A 20,829-nucleotide genomic window follows, 5' to 3' on the forward strand; every position below is an offset into this window, starting at 1 on the left:
TCTGGCCTTGCTCCCTTGGCTTGGACATTCTTGTACACACTTGGCACTAAAATTGTTAAGTAATGCAACCTCAGCGGCGCATCCCAAAACAAAGCTGTGAAAAATATAATGAAGATACGGTACAATCTCATCTCTAAGAGGTGGTCAGATGTTGACAACATAGACTGAAGGTGCAAGGTGTGTTTTCGACAACACTGAGAAGCCACCTAATCAACATTGCAGTGTCCATTATTAACATAAATCCCACCAAACCCAGTGGAATTGCTTCTATTAATCAGAGGACATGGTTTTAATTTCCTTCAATTATAAATCACGTCAAACCACCAGTGCAATTGAGATTTTCTTTTTCCTGTTAAGATGCATATTTCCCTCAAATAAAATCAAATCTGACATCTAGTCTGGGGTGAACTGCCACATATCACAGATGCATTGATAATCCGTATTTCTAGACAAATGAAGTTTAATCATTTTTTTTTATTCTACCTACTGATCCTGTGTGGGTAAAAACCTTTGAGCCAATTTTGTGACATGTTTATGGAAACAAGAAAAACAAATTTATTGAATTTGAAAAACATCCGAAACAATTTTATTATAAAATGACCTAAGTCTAATATGACCATGAATGTTTTTAAATTTTACTTTACAAGGAAACTACCCAACTTTAAAAAGTGTGTGATGCGTATGGACACTAGACAATAAATTTAAACTGGAGTGTGTATTGATGGTATGTGTGGGTTTATTGGTCTGTGTGTGTGTGGCTGTGTATTTGCCTGTCGGAGAGAGCAGATTGGTTCTCTGAGAGGAGACTCCTCTTTACAAACCCAATGCTGGAGAGCCTGGAGGGGCAGGTAAAATCAACAAACCACCTGCAAACTAACCTGAACCGGTTCCAAGTTGCAAAGTGCTGGTCTTTGCTTTTTTCACAAGAGTTCAAGAGTCAGGTCCTGCAGAGCTAGACCAGAAACGAGTCACAAAAACCAGTTCTGGTGGATCTAAACTGTGATAAAGCATGCACTGTTGTCTTTGCACAGGAGATATATATTTTTTAACTCAAATATTGGATTGGAAAAGATTAAAAACTCTTGTATGCCACATAGACATTTTAAAAGTGGACACTATATTGGCTGGATAATAAAATAATTAACTGGGGTTTGTATAATTTATTTCCACATAGTCTCATCCAAATGAGAAAAGGGCCTTGATAACCACGTGCTCAGAGGTTATTTGACTATTTTGTAATTTTGAAAGTTAAAAAGTTTTGAACCTTGAAGTTAAACAAAAATCTACAAAAACACACGTTATTTTCTTTTTTTGTGCCCCTTCATTTTCCATTTACTATAATGAGAGGATGTGCCCGTCATTGCCAACCCTGAGGTCAAGTGACGCACACCGCCCCGTGGCCAACAGGTCAAAGACCTGTTTTAAATCTTCACCCAAAACTCACATTTAAGCTCAGTCTCTCCGTCTGTCGGTGGTGATCTCAATCGGTGTGGGTTTCACAGGAACCAGGACACCAACCGAGATGCAGCGGGCTTTCTTCAGCCGGAGCGCGCTGCTCTCCCAGCAGGCAGCAGCGGCCCTCGACAGTCCGCTGGCAGCGAGGAGCGCGCCCCTACTGCAGCGCCTGGACCGCTCCATGTCCTCCGTGACCATCCCGCCGCCGGCATGTATGCTCCGGCCGCTCGAGGTTCCACTGCGCTACCTGTTCGGACCGGGACCCTCAAATGTTCCTCCACGTATCTTAGCTGCAGGATCCAGGCCTATAATTGGTCACCTGCACCCAGAAATGTATGAGGTAAATGTTTTGTTTGAAACTCAGACTCACCGAGTTATATTATGTTTTCAAATAACTTTATGGTAAAAATAAGCAGTAAAACTAGGAATACAGTTCAGAGAGTTCTTACTCTCACTAGAACAGTATTTTTCCACCACTGAAATGTCGGCTTTAGTAGACACCATTTAACTTAAAGGTTTGTTATTTACCGATTACTAGTGTTAACAATTATACCACAACAACACAATAAAACCTCTAATGACCCAGTAACTGGTGACCACACCTGACAAATTAAGCTTAAAAAACGTTGTTTGACGCTTCCATTGTGTGTCTTTAGATCATGAATGACATCAAGAAAGGGATCCAGTACGCCTTTCAGACAGAGAACAACATGACCATATCTATGAGCGGCTCCGGGCATGCGGCTATGGAGTGCGCGGTGTTCAATACGGTGGAGCCCGGAGAGAGTGTGCTCATCGCCATCAACGGAATCTGGGGAGAGCGCGTTGCAGAAATTGCAGAGAGAATGGGTGCGTCTTTACGCACGGTTTTACGCACGCATCCACTCAGTCTCTAGATGCTATCTATCTATCTGTTCAGTATTTAATCATAAATGTTTTTTATTTAGGTGCCAATGTACATAGAATGGTGAAACCACCAGGAGGATATTTCACTAATAAGGAAATTGAACAGGTAGGTACAATGTCCCTGAAACAGCCCATAACACAGTGCTTTTGCACTTCATACAGTCTATGGGCTGAACTATTTGACTCAATACGTAACTAAGAAGCAAAATCAAGCACAAGCATTAACTAGAACACATATATTGTTAAACCTTCTTCTTACCCCTGCTTGTAGGCCATAGAAAAACACAAGCCTGTCCTGTTTTTCCTCACACACGGAGAGTCTTCTGCTGGCCTCTGTCACCCAGTAGATGGCATTGGAGACATCTGCAGAAAGTGAGGCTCATACTGCGTCTGTCTCAAATGTTGCATAAAACAGAGTTACATGTAATTACCAATGATAATCTCATATTTCTCACTGCTGTCACTTCTCCCACAGACATAACTGTCTCTTCCTGGTTGACACAGTTGCTTCCCTCGGAGCAGCACCAATTTTTATGGACAAGCAAAGTAAGGAAATGATAGATTAAATTCACCTGCCTACTGCCTTGTGCTTGCATGTGGTATAATCTGCCTCTTTTCCTCCCAGATATTGACATCCTGTACACTGGTTCTCAGAAGGCTCTGAATGCACCTCCTGGCACAGCCCCCATCTCTTTTAATGACAGAGCATGGTAAGGAGGGACTGTGGTGTGTGTACCTGAGCCCTAAATTGTCACAACTGAATAATAACTAAGAACAAAAAATGTTATTAAAGCAACATAATCATAAACTTTGCTTTTCTTACCTCTCACAGCCACAAGATGTTTAACAGGAAAACAAAACCAGTATCCTACCTGTTTGATATGACACATTTGTCCAACTACTGGGGTTGTGATGGCAAACCAGCCAGAGTGTAAGTCAGCCAGAGACGACTGATTACAGAATGCATCCTTATTCTTTTCATACTCACTTAAAATTTTTTAGTTTTTTTCTTTAAGTTTAAAAAAAAAACCATGGGTGTCATTGTGCGTAGAGATATCAGTCTATAACATCAATATTTGGTATGAGAATGGCATTTAACCACGTGTACTCTGGGTTTTAGATACCACCACACTGGTCCAGTGTCTGGATTCTTGGCGCTGAGAGAGAGTCTGGCAATTCTTGCTGAGAGGGTAAAGGGACATTTCACTACTTTCTGTGGTTACTTTACTAAAAGAAAAATTATATTTTCTAGAATTATTGTCTGTGTTTAGGTTGCATTTTACAATGAATTCAATCAGAAATCCTTTAAAGTCTTGTAAATAAAGCCTTTTTTTAACCAGTAAATTATTCAGTCTTTGTTTTGAAGCAGGGATGATGGTACTTTTCTCTACCTTACACATTTACCACACAAATTCTAAACTGTGCACTCAACGCTGACTGGCCACTCCTTCTCTCATTTTTAAATCTGTTTGACTGTTACTGAACTGCATCGACCTCTGTCTCCCCCCAAGGGGCTGGAGGAGTCCTGGAAGAAACACAAAGAGGTGGCAGCCTACCTGTACAGAGGACTGGAAGACCTGGGCCTCAAGCTCTTCATTCCTGAAAGGGTGAGACAGACATACTACAAAACAATATGATGGGTAACTGGTGTATTCTGGTGCCATAAAAAACTACAACCAGCCCTTTATAAATGTAGGACTGTTTGCATTGTATGACAACTAACCAAGGTTACTGTGGCAGCATTCCTCTTTGGTGTTGCCATGTTGTGACCACAAGCATGTTTTTTTGATTGTGTAAAATGTCCTGCAGGAAATGAGGCTTCCCTCTGTCACCACCATTGCCATCCCTGACGGCTACGACTGGAGGGAGTTGTTGGTCTACATCATGAAACACCACCAGATGGAGATGACTGGAGGTCTGGGCCCTTCCATTGGCATGGTGGGTTGTTGCTCGTATTTCATCCCTGTAAACAAATTTATCCCTAAACATTACAGTCAAAGTCATTAGCTGATACTTATTGCAGCAGTAGCTGTTAGTTTAAGATAGTAAGGAAGAAAAACTATATTTTCACTTTCTTTTGGAATATGTCTTTGCCCTAAAATAAATACTTAACAGAGGAGAGTAATTACAGATTGGCAGGATAATTTGTCTCCTTGAAGAATACTGTTACAGCCATTCCCACTAAAACAATTCACAACTTGCCTTAAATTGTACTACTACAACAAACCCAGACACTGCACTCAGATTAATATTTTGAAAGGGGATGTCCTTGTACCTGAGACTGATTTTCACACCCAAATTATCCAGTTTAATTTAAACGGTTCTAACAAGAGCACTGTCATCAGTCTGGTGTTTTTTACAGCTTTCTGAATCATGCTGCTGAGTCATTGTGGACTCTGATGCACTGTACTCTCCATCACTTTTTTTCATTAGGTGATGAGGATTGGATTGATGGGGTACAACTGTGAGAAGACTAATGCTGACATGGCACTGCACGCCCTGGCAGACGCTCTCAAGAACTGCAAAAAGAGCAAGGCTTAAAAGAGAGCAGCTTCCCATGACCATTCATTTGGGAATAAAAAGCAAACATTCGGAGTCCCCCACCTGCAGGGCATCTGGAATAGTGCATTCATTTTAGGATTTTAAGTGTGCCTTTAACTGCAGAGATTTTATAAAACACAGGCCATGTACCTTTCTTGTATAAGTAGGCTAGTTTTTAAATAATAATAATAATAATAATAAAAAGCATGCTTTGGTGCATGCTGAGTGCAGTGAAAATGTCAATAAAGTGTGTTTTATTTTATCAAACCCTTCTCCTGCTTCAGTGTGGAAAACGTAAGAAATTATTTCAGACTCAGCTGCAGAATTCCATGAATGTTGACCCCAGTTATATTCATTAAAGATCATTTTACATTTCTGTGGCTCTTAGCTGTCTTAACTACATTTCCCATGATCCCCTACTGTGTTTCTATAAAAGTACGTCACATATATCTCTGTCGTAGCTTCTCTTATATAGTGACATTCAGTGTTGGTTCTTCCGCCTGGTTACATGCATTTACACTTGTTTGACTGCAGTTCACATTATTAATGGCGTGTCCTGTAAATCACACAGGTAGGTTAACTATTCCATTTTAAATGGATATCGTGAAACGTTTTAACTAAGTGATATTTTAACTGATCACCAGCTACAGTGTCGCGGAGACCACAAACTTATATGATAACGTTACTTATAAAGTAGCAAACGTAAAATGTGTCCCCAAGCCTGTCTTTAGCCCTTGTTACAGCCGGCTCAAGCTCAGCGTTGACTGTACAAACGCTGTGTGTTTACGTTAACCGACTTTAGCTTCAGTGATGGTAAACAAGCAGCAGCCACCGGTCAGACTGAGCTGTTTCCACGCTGTGACCTTTGCAATGATTTTTATGATCGTCCAAACGCGGATATGGTCACTGCGTCCTTTTTTCCAATGAACATAATGTAAGAGTCAGTCACCTCCACTTTCCTCTGTGTTTTACGGAGGGTCTTCTTCTTCTGGTCTCTGCCGAATTGCGAGCACGCCGCCACATTACCGCCACCCCCTGTTAAATACGAGATTAGCAATTAGAGGCCGTGCCGTCGCTGCTGCAGCTGTCATTCACCAGCTAAATGCAATGCAGTCTGATACAGCAGGTCTGACATTTTTGTAACATATAATATCTAAACTGAGTTGTAGGAAGCACATGTTCAAAACATGTTGTTTTGGTAGTTTCCTTGGTATTGATCAAACATGATGTCAACTGAAATCAGTATTTTACTTTTCTGGAAGGATTTTGCTTTGAATTATAACTGACACTTCAAGTATCTAATTATGATATAAACTGTGTGTTTATGCTTTTGTCCCCAGCAGAGCTGAACCCAGCCCTGCTCCCTCTAGACTGGCTTCTGGGCACCTGGGAGTCAGATGAGCCTGGGGAGGGCTGCTTTCCCACCATAAATCCTTTCCGTTACACAGAGACACTGCACTTCAGTCATGTGGGACAACCAGTTATCAACTTCATGTAGGTTAACACGTGAGCATTGGGACCTTAAAGAGTCACTTAAAACTGTGCTGAAAGGCCGTGTCCTTTCTGACGGAAAGTTTTAAACCTGTTTCACTTCTGACCACACCCAGCCCCACTGACGGGTGTGGCACTGGGTGTGGTCAGGGGTGAACTTTGTTGCATATGCCACCACACCCAATCAGCTTTTTGAGTACACCAGTACATCACTGCAGCAACGAGAAAAGTTAAACCACTGGAGTTCAGCAAAAGCAAGATCTTCAGGGGGTGTTAGTCTTTTAAAAAGTTTCTAGTAAAAACTTTATCAAATTAACAATGTTACACAAGTTCTTTATGGGGTGGATCCTTGTTTTGACATTTTCAGGCAAACTTTTCTCCAGTAGTTTAAATGAATGTAAGTTTGAGAAGTATAAGGGTTTTCTTTATCCTTAATAGAAAAACCTTTCAGTGGGGTGACAGGCTTCATCAGGTCTCAGCTGATTCCTCACTGATGCTGTGTTGACAGGTTCAATGCCTTCCATGCAGAGTCTAAAAAGCCTCTGCACAGGGAGTGTGGTTTCATTCGAATGCAGCCGGGAACCAACAAAGTGGCATTCATCATCGCACAAAACTCAGGTAGTTACAATTCATGTCACTGGATGTCACCTTGTTTCTTTTTTTTTCACTGCCCCCCACTTGTCAGTGAATTTCTGGAATTTTTTGCGATTGATTGAAAGCACAGCATCATGATTGCTTTCCAAGCAAATCAGCTGCTTTACAGAAATATGCAGCACATATTTTACAGTGGGTTTTGTATTGATTATATTAGAGGGGACTTTCTTTCTAAATCTGTGCAAGCATATTCCACTTAAGATAGAAACACGGTGCAGACATATTTATACTTGGCAGTGTCAGATACTCTTCATGTTTGTTCTGTCTCTTTTGCTGTCTTTAGTTGTGCGTCTTAGGAAATTGTTTAGATTGTTTTCTAAAAATTATCTCAAAAGTACAGTTTAAGACCTTATTGCTTATGCTTAGGTAAATAATAGGTTTTTAATGACTACCTTACTGTCTTATCTCCAGAAACACATACACACACACGCTTCACATGTGTTGAGTCCAGAGTGTTGTCTCGTGCAGGTCTGGTGGAGATTGAGGAGGGGGAGCTGACAGGTCAGCAGCTGAACCTGCAGACACACGCTCTGGCCAGAATTTCTTTTGCCAAGGAGCCACACGTACAGCAGGTAGACCTGTCAATCTCTGATCCTGAGTCGTGCACCAGTCGTCAGCATTAGCTGCTTCATTTATTCACCAAAATCAAATCTGTGTAATATTTCTAGCCACAAGGTCCAGGAACCGTCAACAGAAACTTTTCTCTTGAAATTATTTGTAATGAATAAAATAACATCTTTGCTGCTTCATGCCTGTGACCTCGCCCGCTCTTTCCCATCTGTCAGATTTCCAGAGTGTTTCAGCTCCGACCGGATGGAAGGCTGGAGCAGACAGTTTCCATGGCAACAGACAACCAGCCTCTGATGCAGCACTTGCACATCACCTACCGTCGGTCATCGTGACCCAACAAGCAGACAGGGCTTCTTATACATAGAAATACCTTAGTCTGGAATGACAAATGTTTCTAAAAAAAAATACAGGCTCAGTCAATATTCACAGCTGAGTCAGATAAACCATATAAACAAGTCTACTGTTACACAATTATATAATTCTGTAATGTGGTACGGGTACGTGGAATGTGGTAAAGGAGTTATGGTGTCAGATCAGCGTACCTGTTAAATTAAAATAATTCAACTTAAACCTAACCATCAATGGTAAATTTACATTACATACAGGATTAACAGGGCATTGATGAAGCCCTACAGTGGGGTTAATGTTACAGTCAAATTCAAAAATCATATAAACAAATATATTGTTGCATTTCCATTAAGTTGTTACACTTAACAGCCTCACTTGTGAGCCATTATCATACTCAGAGAATTGGTGCTTGTGTAATGTTTTTTTTATTGTCCAAACGTTTGATATTTGAGCTATAAAACACTGATGATATATATTCAGTACATTGTCCTTTTATCCTCATTGCACTATTAAAAGCTAAAGTAACTGATGTCCTCCTGGAGTCAACACACTGTGTTCTGAGTGTCGTTTTGTTTTTTACCATGAGATTAATAGATACGAAGATTTATTTGTAGACTGGATGGCATTGAATTTAAAGTTATGGTCTCAGCTAGTAAATATAACCGTTTAAGAGAGTTTCATGTGTGTCATGGTATTCAAGTTATGTCTTTAAGTGGACAGATTCTGCAGCATAGCTGTTCCGATACTGACTACATTAAAATATCACAATATTGTCACACATTATTTGTACTTATTATTAATAAATTATGTTCTTACATCTTTTTCTGTTTTCATGGAGTTAATGTTTAATGTGAATTGCAATAAAGTACCTTGTAAATTATGTAAGTTAAACTTCCCTTGATGCATCGGATGGTCTGACATTCATTCAGAAGGAAAAAATGTCAAAAACACTCAACAGTAAGTCTGTGTGTGAAGATTTAAGTTTATTGAGGATTTAAAAAAAAAAAAAGTTCAGACACACATTTATAAATTAACACTATGAAAGTGACAACCATCGGGCGTACCACACAATCATCCTGTAGAGCTGTTGTATCGGCTCTCTTTATACTGCAGTGGTCATAATCAAAATATAAAAAAAATAAAATCATAAATAAACTATTTACAAATTAAAAAGTAAATGAATACCACCAAAACATGTGCAATCAGTATGTACCATTCCTCTGTCCTTAAGTTCTTTGGCCAAAAGTGGGCACAATGAGACCCAGCGTTTCTTGATCAGTCGTGTCTAAAATTGCAGCAGAAAGTTTTAACAGGTCGCAACATTCTGGATTATAAAAGGAAAGACACGCTCTGTGCTTTGGTAAAATACAATAGTGTAGATTAAACCCATGAAGTGTAAGCAGTTGGTATGGCCTGATATTACGCCTCTGCTTCAACATCTCACACCAGTCATTTCCAGACTCAGAAAACCCAAAGACCCAGCCAGCTGAGCATCAGTTTTCATTACAAACAAGGCTCCCACCTTTTCAATACTCCTTTAGCTCTATAGACAAAACATCACAGCAAAGTAATCGAACATTTATCTCAGGAGTATGAACAGCCTCCCACAGCTCACATTCACATTGAATACCATCACACCCTACAATTACAACACTGGAGAAGCCTGGTTTACTGCACTGGTGTAAGCAGTGTGAAAATATACAGAATAGGTGGAATGAGACAGACTTGTCTCTTCGCCATTTATGCTCTTAAATATCACAGTGACTACTCTTTGGATGAAGGGTAATCACTTAAAGACTCATCTGACATCCATAGACAGCACAAACATGACGCTGATGAAACATTCGCTGATGGCCCTTCAGCAACAGACTGATGTCTGCCAGCAGGCTCAATTCCCATCAAGCACAGTCACCATCTTCCCTCCAGCTTTGATTAACAGGTCTGAGATTTCAATCTCGTATCAAACAATCACAATGACTTCAGTGCGCGCTGTCTCGGCTGTTCATGGCTCCTTCATGATGTAGACGTACATCGTGGTGAGGAAGTATTTCAGGGACTCGATGACAGAGGACAGCCAGTGGTGTTCAGGAGTGAGATCCTTCTTTACCACACATTTTGTGATCTCCGCCTGGGAAAAAAAAGGAAATTGAGAGGCATTTCAAATGAAATGTAATTCATATGGATGAAAAGATAAGGACATGGATTTACAGGAATCTGAAAAAAAAAATCTCTGGAGCTTTTCAACCCTAAGACATGGTTGTATCTACAGATACAGTTTGTTCTACTGTCATTTTCACTGAATTTCTATTAAAATTTGGGAGTCCTAAAGAAAGTTTTAAAGTCAAGTTTCTGAAATTGTGAAACTAAAAATGTCAGTCTGGATATTAAAAAAAAGGGGGGGATTCAAAGAACATAAGTTCAGATATGTTTTCAAAGTAAATGTATGTTTTCAAAGATTTATCTTATCTTAAAGTATTTCAATGGCACAAGTTCATGTTAAGTGGCACTTCAATTTCTTCATTGTGTATTCAGCTGCTCATAAGATTCAAATTATTATTGCCATTCTTGCCAACAAACGAATTCCAAATATGTATGACTGGCATTTCTAATCTCATTTGAGTCAAGCATAATAAAATTTAAAATTCTGCAGCTAAAAATGCATCAACCATCAGATCAAACAACAGGAAGTTACAGTACGTTAAGGAGAGAGCAATTCTCAGTCATAACTGGGCCTTTCTGAACAGGCTATCATCACATTTTACAGAACTCCCCTCAAACTCTGACTATCAGAGCTTGTGAGAGTAAACTGAGCTCTGATCCATAAACAAGATAACAAAAATTTAGTCATCTAGCTTCAGCAAAAGCAGCCAAAAGTTGCCTGTTTTAATCCCCAGAGAAACACGATGCAAGCAGTTCTTTCCTCCCTTGTTTTCTCAAATGTAAGTGTTACTTTTCATTCGGTTTGTCCAAATTTACTTTCAAAAACACTGTGCATGCAGCAACATTAATTGAAGATATAATATGCAACACACAAGAAGCAATGCTTAGTTTATGCAAATGGTTAGATTCTTTGAAATCAAAATGAAAAGCTCAACATTTCTCCAAAATTCCACCCGTGCATCATGACCTATAGAAAGCAATCACGATTATCAGTACGCACAGGAGCGGCCACTCACCCATCCTCCCCGTCTCTTCAACCAGGGAACCAGGAACTTGCGGACGAACTGTCCCAGACTGTCCACTAAGATGTGAACGGTGGTTGGATGTCCTAGTCTGACACAGTCCACTGCCAGGGCTCCAGCTACGGCATACATGGACACCACCTTGCCCCATGTTATACCTACAGCAAGAATAAAAATAAAATAATATAATGTATGTGCAGAGGTTGTTTTCACATTCATCTGCTGGGGTGACGTCTCTGTGCTCATCTTAACGCTTCATTTGGACTGCAAGGATTAGCTATTTTTTAAAGTTGCATCCTCTCAAAACAAATTATTATTCAAATGCAGTGTATTTCTACATCTTAAAAACACATCCAGTGGGCATCTTTGAGGTCCAGCAATTCAAGCTGATATTGATTCTGTCTTGCAATCACAGGGCAGTTTGTTTGATAAGTGAGAAGCAAAAGACGCACTTTATCCACAGGACCTGGGCTTCAAACCGCCACGGTGGCAGAATTTCCTGACCGGAACTGATAAAACTGCCATATTTATCCCAGCATAAACACTCCTTTCCCAGTCCATGCCCAGCATTAACATCCAACTCCTCTCAGATTTCTCTTTCCTCAAAGTTACATATTCTGTGACCTGACATGCGACATGAGGGCCAGTTGGTGGACCTTGTGCTGAAATAAACTGCAAATACGAGGTGTATGTCAACAAACCAGTACATTTGTGTTAATGTGGCTGATAAGAGGTGTCACATGGCTGCTGTAAATTAAAAAGGAGAGTGAGAGTGTGCTGCCTTTGCCTAGAGGAGAGTGGAGCACTGACGCAGTTTCAGACACGGGGAGTTCAACAGGTTCAGAAAATGATTTTTTTTTATACATCACTCAAAGGCAATTGAGAGTCATAAAGCTGAAAAAGGCCAATTCTTTGTTCTCCTTTTTTACCCAAACAACCTAGTCCGATAATTAAGGGCATCCGGCCACTTCTATGTACAGTTTCCAGGGCAGCGGGGATTGTTATAACGACCGTCAGTGATGCAGTACAGGGTCTAATGGTATTAGCCTCCTTTAAGTCCTGCTTGTATTGTCATGGCTGTTGCTCAGAGCTGACCTACAGTGCCTGACTGTGGCTATAAGGGGATAGAGCTCTGAGCAAGCTTAAATGAGATAACTGTCCATGGAAGCTGTCAGAGCACGTCACGTCTCACTCCCCACTGAGAAACAGGCCAAGAATAGAGACAAGATTGTCAGGGATAAAGCTGGAGGAGAGGAGGGCGGAAAGAGAAAGAACAGAAGTGGGAGGCAGGCGAAGATAGATGGAGAAGAGACAAGCCATGTTGATTTTACTGAGGGAGACCACAGTACAGATGGCCAGTTAGCCGCCCACAAAAAAAAAAAAAAAAAAAGATTTGGTTAAGGTATGTAGTTGGATTCAGTGGACATATTATTCCTCTGTGGTCTCTAAATTCCCATTAAGCCCTTGGCCGCATTGTAACAAATACCAAAATACTAAAAAGGTAGTTATAAAACAAATCCCGAATGGCAGGAAAAACAAACTTGCAAGATTTTTTTCTATTTATATCCAGGTTCCAACCCGTCCCAGAAGGCTGGAACTCCCTGGGTTCACCAGTTTGTTATTCTTCGGAAGGAATCCCACGCTGTTTCCAAAAATTACACCGTCATGACGTCAAAAAAAGCACAAGTTTAGCCAGAACACAGGCATGATAATTATATTAAGTCAGTCTCTATTTGATCTTTCCTGGAAAGGTGCCAATTTTCAGTTGTTCACTGCACTGCGACCAGACCATCTAATCTACCCTAAAGGTCCATTCACAGGACATAAAATCATTCTTTTTATTTGGGTACTTCCAAATGTCATTGCTGCTTTGAATAGTGTACAAAGCAGATCTGTTGTCAAGACAACTTAAAACACATCTGACCAGCCAGCAGAAACAAGTTCAAGGCAAGGCCCAGACTGACAAAAGCCTAAGTCCTCTCTCAAGGCCAAGACTGAACAAGGATTTAACCAACAGTCATTTAAAGGGGTGATTGCGGTGTTGCCCGAACACGTCTCTCCTGTACGTATCACACTCCTCCTTGATCTCTTTTCCTCCTCCACATTTTCCAATGAATAGTACAAATGGGATAATAGCATACACTGTTGGACAGTTGCTCCTCAAAAACATGGTGCTGCACTTGTTTGTACATGCAAAAAGTAGTAGGTCGTCAGATAGGTAGGGGGAGGGGTTTCGGGCATGATTCAAGCATCCGTCAAGTTCTTCAGATGAACTGTACCAACGCCTCGAATCTTGAAACCTTTGTCTACATCTGTTAGTCACTGAGCAGCCACAACATAATTAATGTTCAGGAAGATCATGTCAGACTGTTATCCTTCCGAACAAACCTTCATGACTGTGGAGTTTTATCACACTCAACTGTGTCTAATAAATACCAACCATTCAAGAACTAAAGTGGGCAAATACTCAGGGAAAAGGGCCTAACCTGGTCTGTAGATGTTTCCCCAGATTCTCATAACAGCACAATATTTGCATAGCACAGTTATGTGATTATTCATTACAACAGATCAAATAAATCTGGTTGCTGAATAAAGCATGGCTCTGTGTGTATTTTATTTCAGTGGTTAAACCAAAAGAGTTGTGTCCATGGCATACACGCTACTTTCTGCTAATGATCCCACAGTGCAATGGGTCATATTTCATAGAATCATATTACAGTTGTGGTGTAATGACAAAATATGATGAGGATAAAAAAAATATCCAAAATCTTGCACTGTAAACAACTGTCTATTATTTTAAGGAGTAATGAATGACCGAATGATTAATGACTTGACATCAGCCTGTTACATTCAGTTTTGCAGTGAGCACAATGAAAAAACTGCATATTATCACATACTCCTAAATATCAAAGATTAATTTTATTTAAATTTGGTACTGCTTAGGTCATAACACAATTCAAAATAGGGATAGAATATGTTCCTGACTAGCCGACGTCCTTTATGTGCAGAATCTGAATACCTAAAACTAATCAGTGCTGTCTAAACATGTGACTCTTATTGGATGTAGGATTAATCATGTGTTTTAAAGTCTCACTCCACCTACGTGTAATTCGCACCCACTCACTCTCACTGAATGCACCTCTCAGCCAACAGGACCCGATAAAAACTGCAGACGGACACCTGTTTAAGTAACTGCCTTCATCAGTAGTCTGAGACACTGTGGAAGTGTAAATGGCTTCCTGAGCTGGCAGATCTCCTTTGGCTGAACACTACATGTTTAGTTTTTAAGGTGCTACATCATCATCATCATCATCATCATCATCATCAACACCTTCAGGTTCAGAACAGCATGTACCTGTTGAAAAGATCTCTGTTGCCACGCCGATAAAGGCATCGGAAACCATATTCTCCATAGCAACAGAGATGTTGAGCTGCCGTGCCACGTTCCTGTACAAACTGGGCTGTATACACTCCAGCTCGTCGCCTAGGTAACAGAGGGAGAGCACAGACAAAAAGCATCAAAAGTCTGTTAGAAAGATGACAGTTATTCTGAATGAATAAGACAGAAACCAAAACACAGATTCACAGTTTAAAGCAATTATTTAAACATTTGGAGTTATGCAAACCATCATACAATTCAACCGCTCAGCCGATTCTAACAAATGACTGTGCTCTTCTGGCGGAGGGTCACTTAGATGTCAGAGTAAAACATGTATGTCTCTGCTGGTATCCTTTAAAGAGACACTGGGCACTTTAGCTGCTGTCTTAACTGACTCAAGTGCTCCAGATGTAATCACCTGGTACAAGCTGTTCCCACTCACACAGACATAATCCTCAACTCATCATTTGCTGCAAGTGTACAGTATACATCTACAGCAGGCCTACAGTATGTGGAAATTATTTTGAAAGTCTGAAGAGTTGTTCAGTCCAGTTTCTTGATATGATCAATTATCTGTTCCAGCTCTGTTGAGGCATCGAGTCCTCAGCCTACTGTTATCTACAAGTAGATTAGAATGCAGCAACTCTGCTTTTAAGACCCAAGGGAGTGATTGTATCACTGCCCCGACAGTCAGGTCACGCCGGCTTTCAGCTGAGAACACACTAGATGATGTGAACTTATAGATTGCTTTGAAAGCAATGAATTGATCGATCAGCGTTGGACTGCAGTGCATCATTTCTGGTGCACAGTCTCGAATTTTAAAATCTAGAACATTTACTTTTCAAAAAAGATTCCGCTTATTATAGCAGATAGTTTGTCCTGCTCATCTTATTTTATAGTACTTTGAGATAGTTTTAAACTCCACCAAGAAGTTTTCAGATCTTTCCCTTTGTCTGTTTGTTAGTGAACAGGTTATCTCAAAAACTAGAGGAAAGATTTTTTTTAATTTTTTTGGTGGTTATTCCATTCCATTTAATGCAGCTCAGGGTCCAAAGGAAAGCACAACTTCAAGCACACAATGGAAATGTATAAGCAGTTTCTAAATAAGACACTAAACAATTTCAAATAATTAAAAATTAAAGTAAGCACACAATAAACTGTACTGTAGCCACTTAATGTCACTTGAGCTATTCTCTCCTGAAAATATGAGGAAAGGCCAATCATGTCCACAAAGTCTGGTTTGAAGTTTAATGGGAGATGAGTACCACAGCCTTGAATGTGCAAACGTGTTGTTATGAGATGACAGTTTATCCATTTTGACATTCACTAGTTGTTCAGGTTTCTCTTACCAAGACAGAGAAGCACAGAAGACACCTCGCCGAGCGCTGCATTCGAGGGAGAGAGGTTGAGTTCAGTTTTGGACCATCCCAGCCCGTTCTGGTTGAGTCTGGACAGGATGTAGTCTCTGCACAAGGCCTTGGACTGGGACACCAGCTCCTTCTCAGTCAACGATCGGTCAAACACATCCAGGACCTCTGCGGCAAACACAGAAGACCTCCGCAGGACCTCCATGTCCTCCTACAGAGGATCTGGGTCAAAGAGCGTCTGACCTCTTTGGATCAGCTGTGTCTCAGTGCGTCTTTATCCCAGAGGAACCAAGTTTAGTGGTGGAGACAATATGGCAGCTGTGAGGAAAGAAACACCCTTATTTAGAGGCAGCTAGAGACAACTGCTTAGTTTTAAAATTACACTATTTTATCTTAAAATCCCTTTTTTTCCTAAGGAGGAGAAAACAGTGCAAAAAAAATGTTAACAAGCAGCTTGTCTGATAAAATTATTATTTCCTGCTGTCATTTTTTTGTACATTTATAGGGAAAGTGGGTGTATAAAGATATGTAGACACCAGAATCTGAATAAGCACGGAAACTTATATAATAATATGATGGAGGCGTTATTGTTGTGAGTCACATGGTGGGATAGTCAAGTTATTGCTACACTTCTTGGATTATGCAATAACAAGCACTGATACCACAAGATGACAAGGGAAATGTTTTCGCTGCTGAGGCAGGAACAGCCCTATCTAGATTCGAGATTAAAAAAAAAAAAAATGCATAAACCATTAAACTGAACATTAAGTAACCTGAAAGAGTAAAACATCTGAAGAAATATGAAATTGTCTGATGGCCATGTAGGCTTCAGTACGCCGAGAAAAAGGCACGCTTACCTTCAACGCAGTATCCACATTAAGATGCTTCTGAAATCGTAAATATGTGATTTTCTTCCCCGATAATGGACTTCCGATTAATTAACCAGAAAACATTTCAAACCAACTCTCTGTTATGTTTCACTGCTAAAACAACACAAACAGCTCGTCTGCTCTCAAAAAAAACTGTTTCAGACAATAAAGGAGCCGAAGTTCTGCCTCAGCTCTCATTTGCAGGAGAGCTCATGATCCGTTCGGTCCACTTGTTTCCCCGAAAAGCACGGACTGCTCAGAGAGACACAGTTTGAGGACGCCTACCTGTTGTTCCACCTTCCCATTGGCGCTCCACGGGATGCGTTTGTTTTAGAGCCAGGAAAAGCCCGGGGGAGGAGTTTGACGCCTGCCTCTCAGCCGCTAAACAAGACGAAACCTCACCACGGCGGAAAGAGGGAGACAAATCAACTGAGACTAGGTTTTCATTCACAAGTCTGGACAGCAGGGACGTCACTAGGATTTGGAAACGGGGGGGGGGGGGGTTTGGCCACCTTTGGGGGGAGCTATTTATAACTGTCAGGAAAAACTGCAAATATAACAGTAATTTATTCAGTATTATTATACTCTTTGATGTCAAAAGAAGAACTACAAATATTTTGCAAACATTATTAGATATTTGTTAACGATGAATATGGTTCACTTTAGATTAAGGAACATAAGATATGCAAATGATTTATAGATGTTTTATGAATGTCTAACAAAACATTCGTTTCAACATGAAAGAACAAGTTAGTAAATTCTTCGTATCTGTATCACGCCCGTTGATAAATAAAGCAAGCCCAAATAACAATTCTTGGATTGCCAGTCACCTGAAGGTTCTGCTAAACCAGACGTGTCCAAACTGTTCCACAAAGGGCCGTGTGGCTGCAGGTTTTTGTTCCAACCAATGAAGAGCACACAGTTTGACCAATCAACTGTCTGAAGACTGAGATCAGTTGATTAAATGAGTCAAGTCTGGTGTGCTGCTGCTTGGTTGGAACAAAAACCTGCAGCCACACGGCCCTTTGTGGAACAGTTTGGACACCCCTGTGCTAAACCAAAAGAAGAGAGCCTTCAGGTCAGGTGACAGGGACGAGGTGAGAAGGATACAGCGACAACTGAAGGTGACATTCAGAGAGTGCAAGGACTCCTACAGACAGAAACTGGGGAATAGGCAAGCCCGTGACACGTTTCATTACTGTATGGTTGGCTAAGATCAATAAAGCAAGCCCGTGACCGAGGGACACGTTCCACTCATGTGATGGCAGCTGGCCATCAAAGTGAGGCTGCAGCGCACGGCGCCCTTCGGTCGTGGTTTCTTTGCTTCGACACACACAGGCAGTAGGCTAATTAGTTAAATCCAACAGCACAGAGTCCCTTGTCAGTAATAAATCCAAGTATCCTCCCTGTTCTCACAAATAAAACCTGGCCATCAGCCATCATGTTACCAATTTAACATTCTGTGCTTGCCTAGCCAAATGGCTAGTCTAACTGTCAGCGGTGTTTGCTCTCAAAAAGAGAGCTAAGCTTCTTCACTGGCTGTTATCATTATCATCAATGGAAAAGAATAGCACAATAAATATCTATCAATCCACCGCCCCTCTCCACATCCAGACACCGACTGAGTTAGAGCCAAATGACAGGAAGAGTGAGAGAGAGCGACAGGTCTCTGCTGCTTTGGTGGGTCAAAGTGATCTGACAGTCATCTGCGATACAGACAGCATTTTATGGAAATTAACAGGGATATTCATAGGGAACATTTCAGTTAAAGTGCACCATATAAAGAGTCAGTTAATGATACAGTGTGTTTGAACTTATCTCTAAGGGTCAGGCAGAAGGAGAAGCCAACAGAGAAAAGGGTCAACAGCCACGATGTTACAGTCAGAGAGAGCAAGGAGATCCAGAGACAGAAGATCTGCATTAAAAGGATTTCTGATTCTGGATCACGAGTTCTTTGTATGTTTTGGTTGTATTCCAGTAAATAATACTGAATAAATTAGTAATATTTGCAGTTTTTCCTGACAGTTATAAATAGCTTCCCCCAAAAGTGCCCCCCGTTTCCAAATCCTAGTGACGTCCCTGACTTCCTTCTTTAGAAACCTCTGAATATCCATTTGGTTGCGGTGGCGCTCATTTTAACCATAACAAACGTCTGTCAGTACCGTCACTACCGTACAGTCTGTGCAGCGTACCAGTGTAAGGTAATAGTAAAAACGTGGAATGGATTTTTTTTTTTTATTAAAGCAGCGCATCGCATTTATTTCCTGTTTTCTCTCAACGAAAAAGCGGACTGGATTGGCGCTCTCTATGTCGCTTGGAATTTACACTTAATTGATAGAAACAACCAGAAATATGGTTGTTAACAATTCTTGACTCCCCCCAGATTGTTTAGCCCCCCTAAAATGGGCCTAACATCGTCCATGCTGGGCAGAGTACCCTGCCGTAATGCTCTGACAGGTTCGAGTTTTCTTGTCACTGTTTATATTTTATTAATACATATTTCAACACTTTATAATTTCGTTTGTTTCCGATCTTGTGCGTAAAATCACAACATTTATTTTAAAAGGACTGGACTCTGTAATGTCATGTTGACGCGCTGGCGAGTCACAGGCGGGTCATTAAAACGGGGTTTCCCAGTACAGGTAGTACAGGTGTATCACTGTGCAGTTGATCTCCTGACAAAGTTTATGTAAATGTTCCTGCTGAGGCCAGAAGTGTCGCACTTTTAATCCCGTGATAAATATAGATGCCCTACTCTGCACTTACAACACTGACACACACATTACTGCTCTTCGTGTTGCTCTGTGTGATGCAGTTTTATCGCTTCGCTTACTGTGACAGTTATCTATCTATCTATCTGTCTATCTATCTATCTATCTATCTATCTAAATATATGTCTATCTATCTGTCTATCTATCTGTCTATCTGTCTATCTGTATCACGTGAACATATTTCATAACAGCCTTTCAAAGTTAAAAAAAAAAAAAAAATACGTTTGTCTTTGTTCTGGTATTATATGCAGTGCCAAACTGATCAGTCACTATGAATAGGGCGACGAGAAAGCTATTTTATTTTAATATTAGTTGCGTTAATCTAGAGTTATCAATAACTACCATCGGGATAAATGTTATTGAAAATTACGTTTTTTTTCTGTAGTTAACTGTTTGGCCGCTAAGTGTCGCTGTTACTCATTTTCATGTTATGGTCAACGTAATTTTAGGACTAAAGCCATATTAGCATTTCTGAGGTTAAAAGGCAACTTATTCAAGACCAGGATCTCACCTATTAGGGTTAACACAGATCATGAAAAACAAAAACAAAAAAATAAATAAATAAAATGAAAGGATGAAATGTTTAGCATGTGTACTGGAACTCAGTATATTCCAAATTTAATCCTCCCTGGCTGAAATCTGGATGCATATCAATAATTTGTTATATTCTGTAAAACTGGCATCACATTAGACATTCAGCCTTGAGGGTCAGTGGTTATCTTTGTGATATTCTGTGAACATTTTATTTTAATACCTTGAACAACATTATGAGATGTAATATAATATATCATAGAATAGAACAGAATATAATAGTAGAGGATATATAAGCAAGCCACAGGCATTGAAAATAAAATGACTAAAACCATGTCTACTATTTTAAGATGAAGCTAAAGTAGATACTTAAATTTCGGTCTGCACTTGTGGAAATGTGTTATTTCTCTATAAGATCCACCATCTACAACATCAATTGGCTAATTCTCAGTAAAGTCTCCACTTGCTATACATTCCAAGTGTCAAAATAAATGAGTAAAAATTCTGTAGAAAAAGTATGTAAACTCCCAGAGAAATTATGTCAGCTCCTATGTATCAGTATGGGTACAGCTATAATGACAACATGATCATACAGGGTGTAAACATGCAATGAATGAAACATTGCAATGTTGCAAACTATTATATATATGCTAATATATCATGAAACACACTCAGCATGTTAGACACCATTAAGATAAGATAAGATAAGATAAGATAAACCTTTAATAGTCCCTCAATGGGGAAATTACACTGTTACAGCAGCAA

At 40.2% G+C, this 20,829-nt stretch overlaps 3 protein-coding genes across 4 annotated transcripts; 2 read left to right on the forward strand and 1 right to left on the reverse strand.

Annotated features, from left to right (window-relative positions):
- Nucleotides 1–1,522: 1,522 nt before the first annotated feature.
- Nucleotides 1,523–5,169, forward strand: agxtb (alanine--glyoxylate and serine--pyruvate aminotransferase b). The gene is made up of 11 exons (XM_041055653.1): nucleotides 1,523–1,795; nucleotides 2,112–2,304; nucleotides 2,403–2,467; nucleotides 2,633–2,733; nucleotides 2,837–2,907; nucleotides 2,987–3,071; nucleotides 3,194–3,292; nucleotides 3,482–3,551; nucleotides 3,873–3,968; nucleotides 4,171–4,299; nucleotides 4,795–5,169. Exons 1-11 carry the CDS (start codon nucleotides 1,523–1,525, stop codon nucleotides 4,900–4,902), a joined length of 1,290 nt encoding a protein of 429 aa, XP_040911587.1. The 3' UTR covers nucleotides 4,903–5,169.
- Nucleotides 5,170–5,361: 192 nt separating this feature from the next.
- thap4 (THAP domain containing 4) lies at nucleotides 5,362–8,786 on the forward strand. 2 transcript variants are annotated; one of them, XM_041055655.1, is made up of 5 exons: nucleotides 5,362–5,473; nucleotides 6,243–6,396; nucleotides 6,902–7,011; nucleotides 7,516–7,619; nucleotides 7,833–8,786. In XM_041055655.1, the coding sequence occupies exons 1-5, from the start codon at nucleotides 5,449–5,451 to the stop codon at nucleotides 7,947–7,949; spliced, it is 510 nt and encodes a 169-aa protein (XP_040911589.1). In that variant the 5' UTR covers nucleotides 5,362–5,448; the 3' UTR covers nucleotides 7,950–8,786. The 2 variants fall into 2 exon arrangements, with proteins under 2 accessions (XP_040911589.1, XP_040911590.1); XM_041055656.1 differs by having other exon boundaries at nucleotides 6,246–6,396.
- Nucleotides 8,787–8,927: 141 nt separating this feature from the next.
- On the reverse strand, nucleotides 8,928–17,037 carry bokb (BCL2 family apoptosis regulator BOK b). The gene is made up of 5 exons (XM_041056160.1): nucleotides 16,751–17,037; nucleotides 15,876–16,211; nucleotides 14,503–14,631; nucleotides 11,142–11,305; nucleotides 8,928–10,093 (listed from the first exon to the last, which is right to left on the reverse strand). Exons 2-5 carry the CDS (start codon nucleotides 16,096–16,098, stop codon nucleotides 9,968–9,970), a joined length of 642 nt encoding a protein of 213 aa, XP_040912094.1. The 5' UTR covers nucleotides 16,099–16,211; nucleotides 16,751–17,037; the 3' UTR covers nucleotides 8,928–9,967.
- Between the last annotated feature and the right edge of the window lie 3,792 nt (nucleotides 17,038–20,829).

This window comes from Toxotes jaculatrix, chromosome 14 (genome assembly GCF_017976425.1).
Source record: "Toxotes jaculatrix isolate fToxJac2 chromosome 14, fToxJac2.pri, whole genome shotgun sequence".
NCBI lineage: Eukaryota > Metazoa > Chordata > Actinopteri > Toxotidae > Toxotes > Toxotes jaculatrix.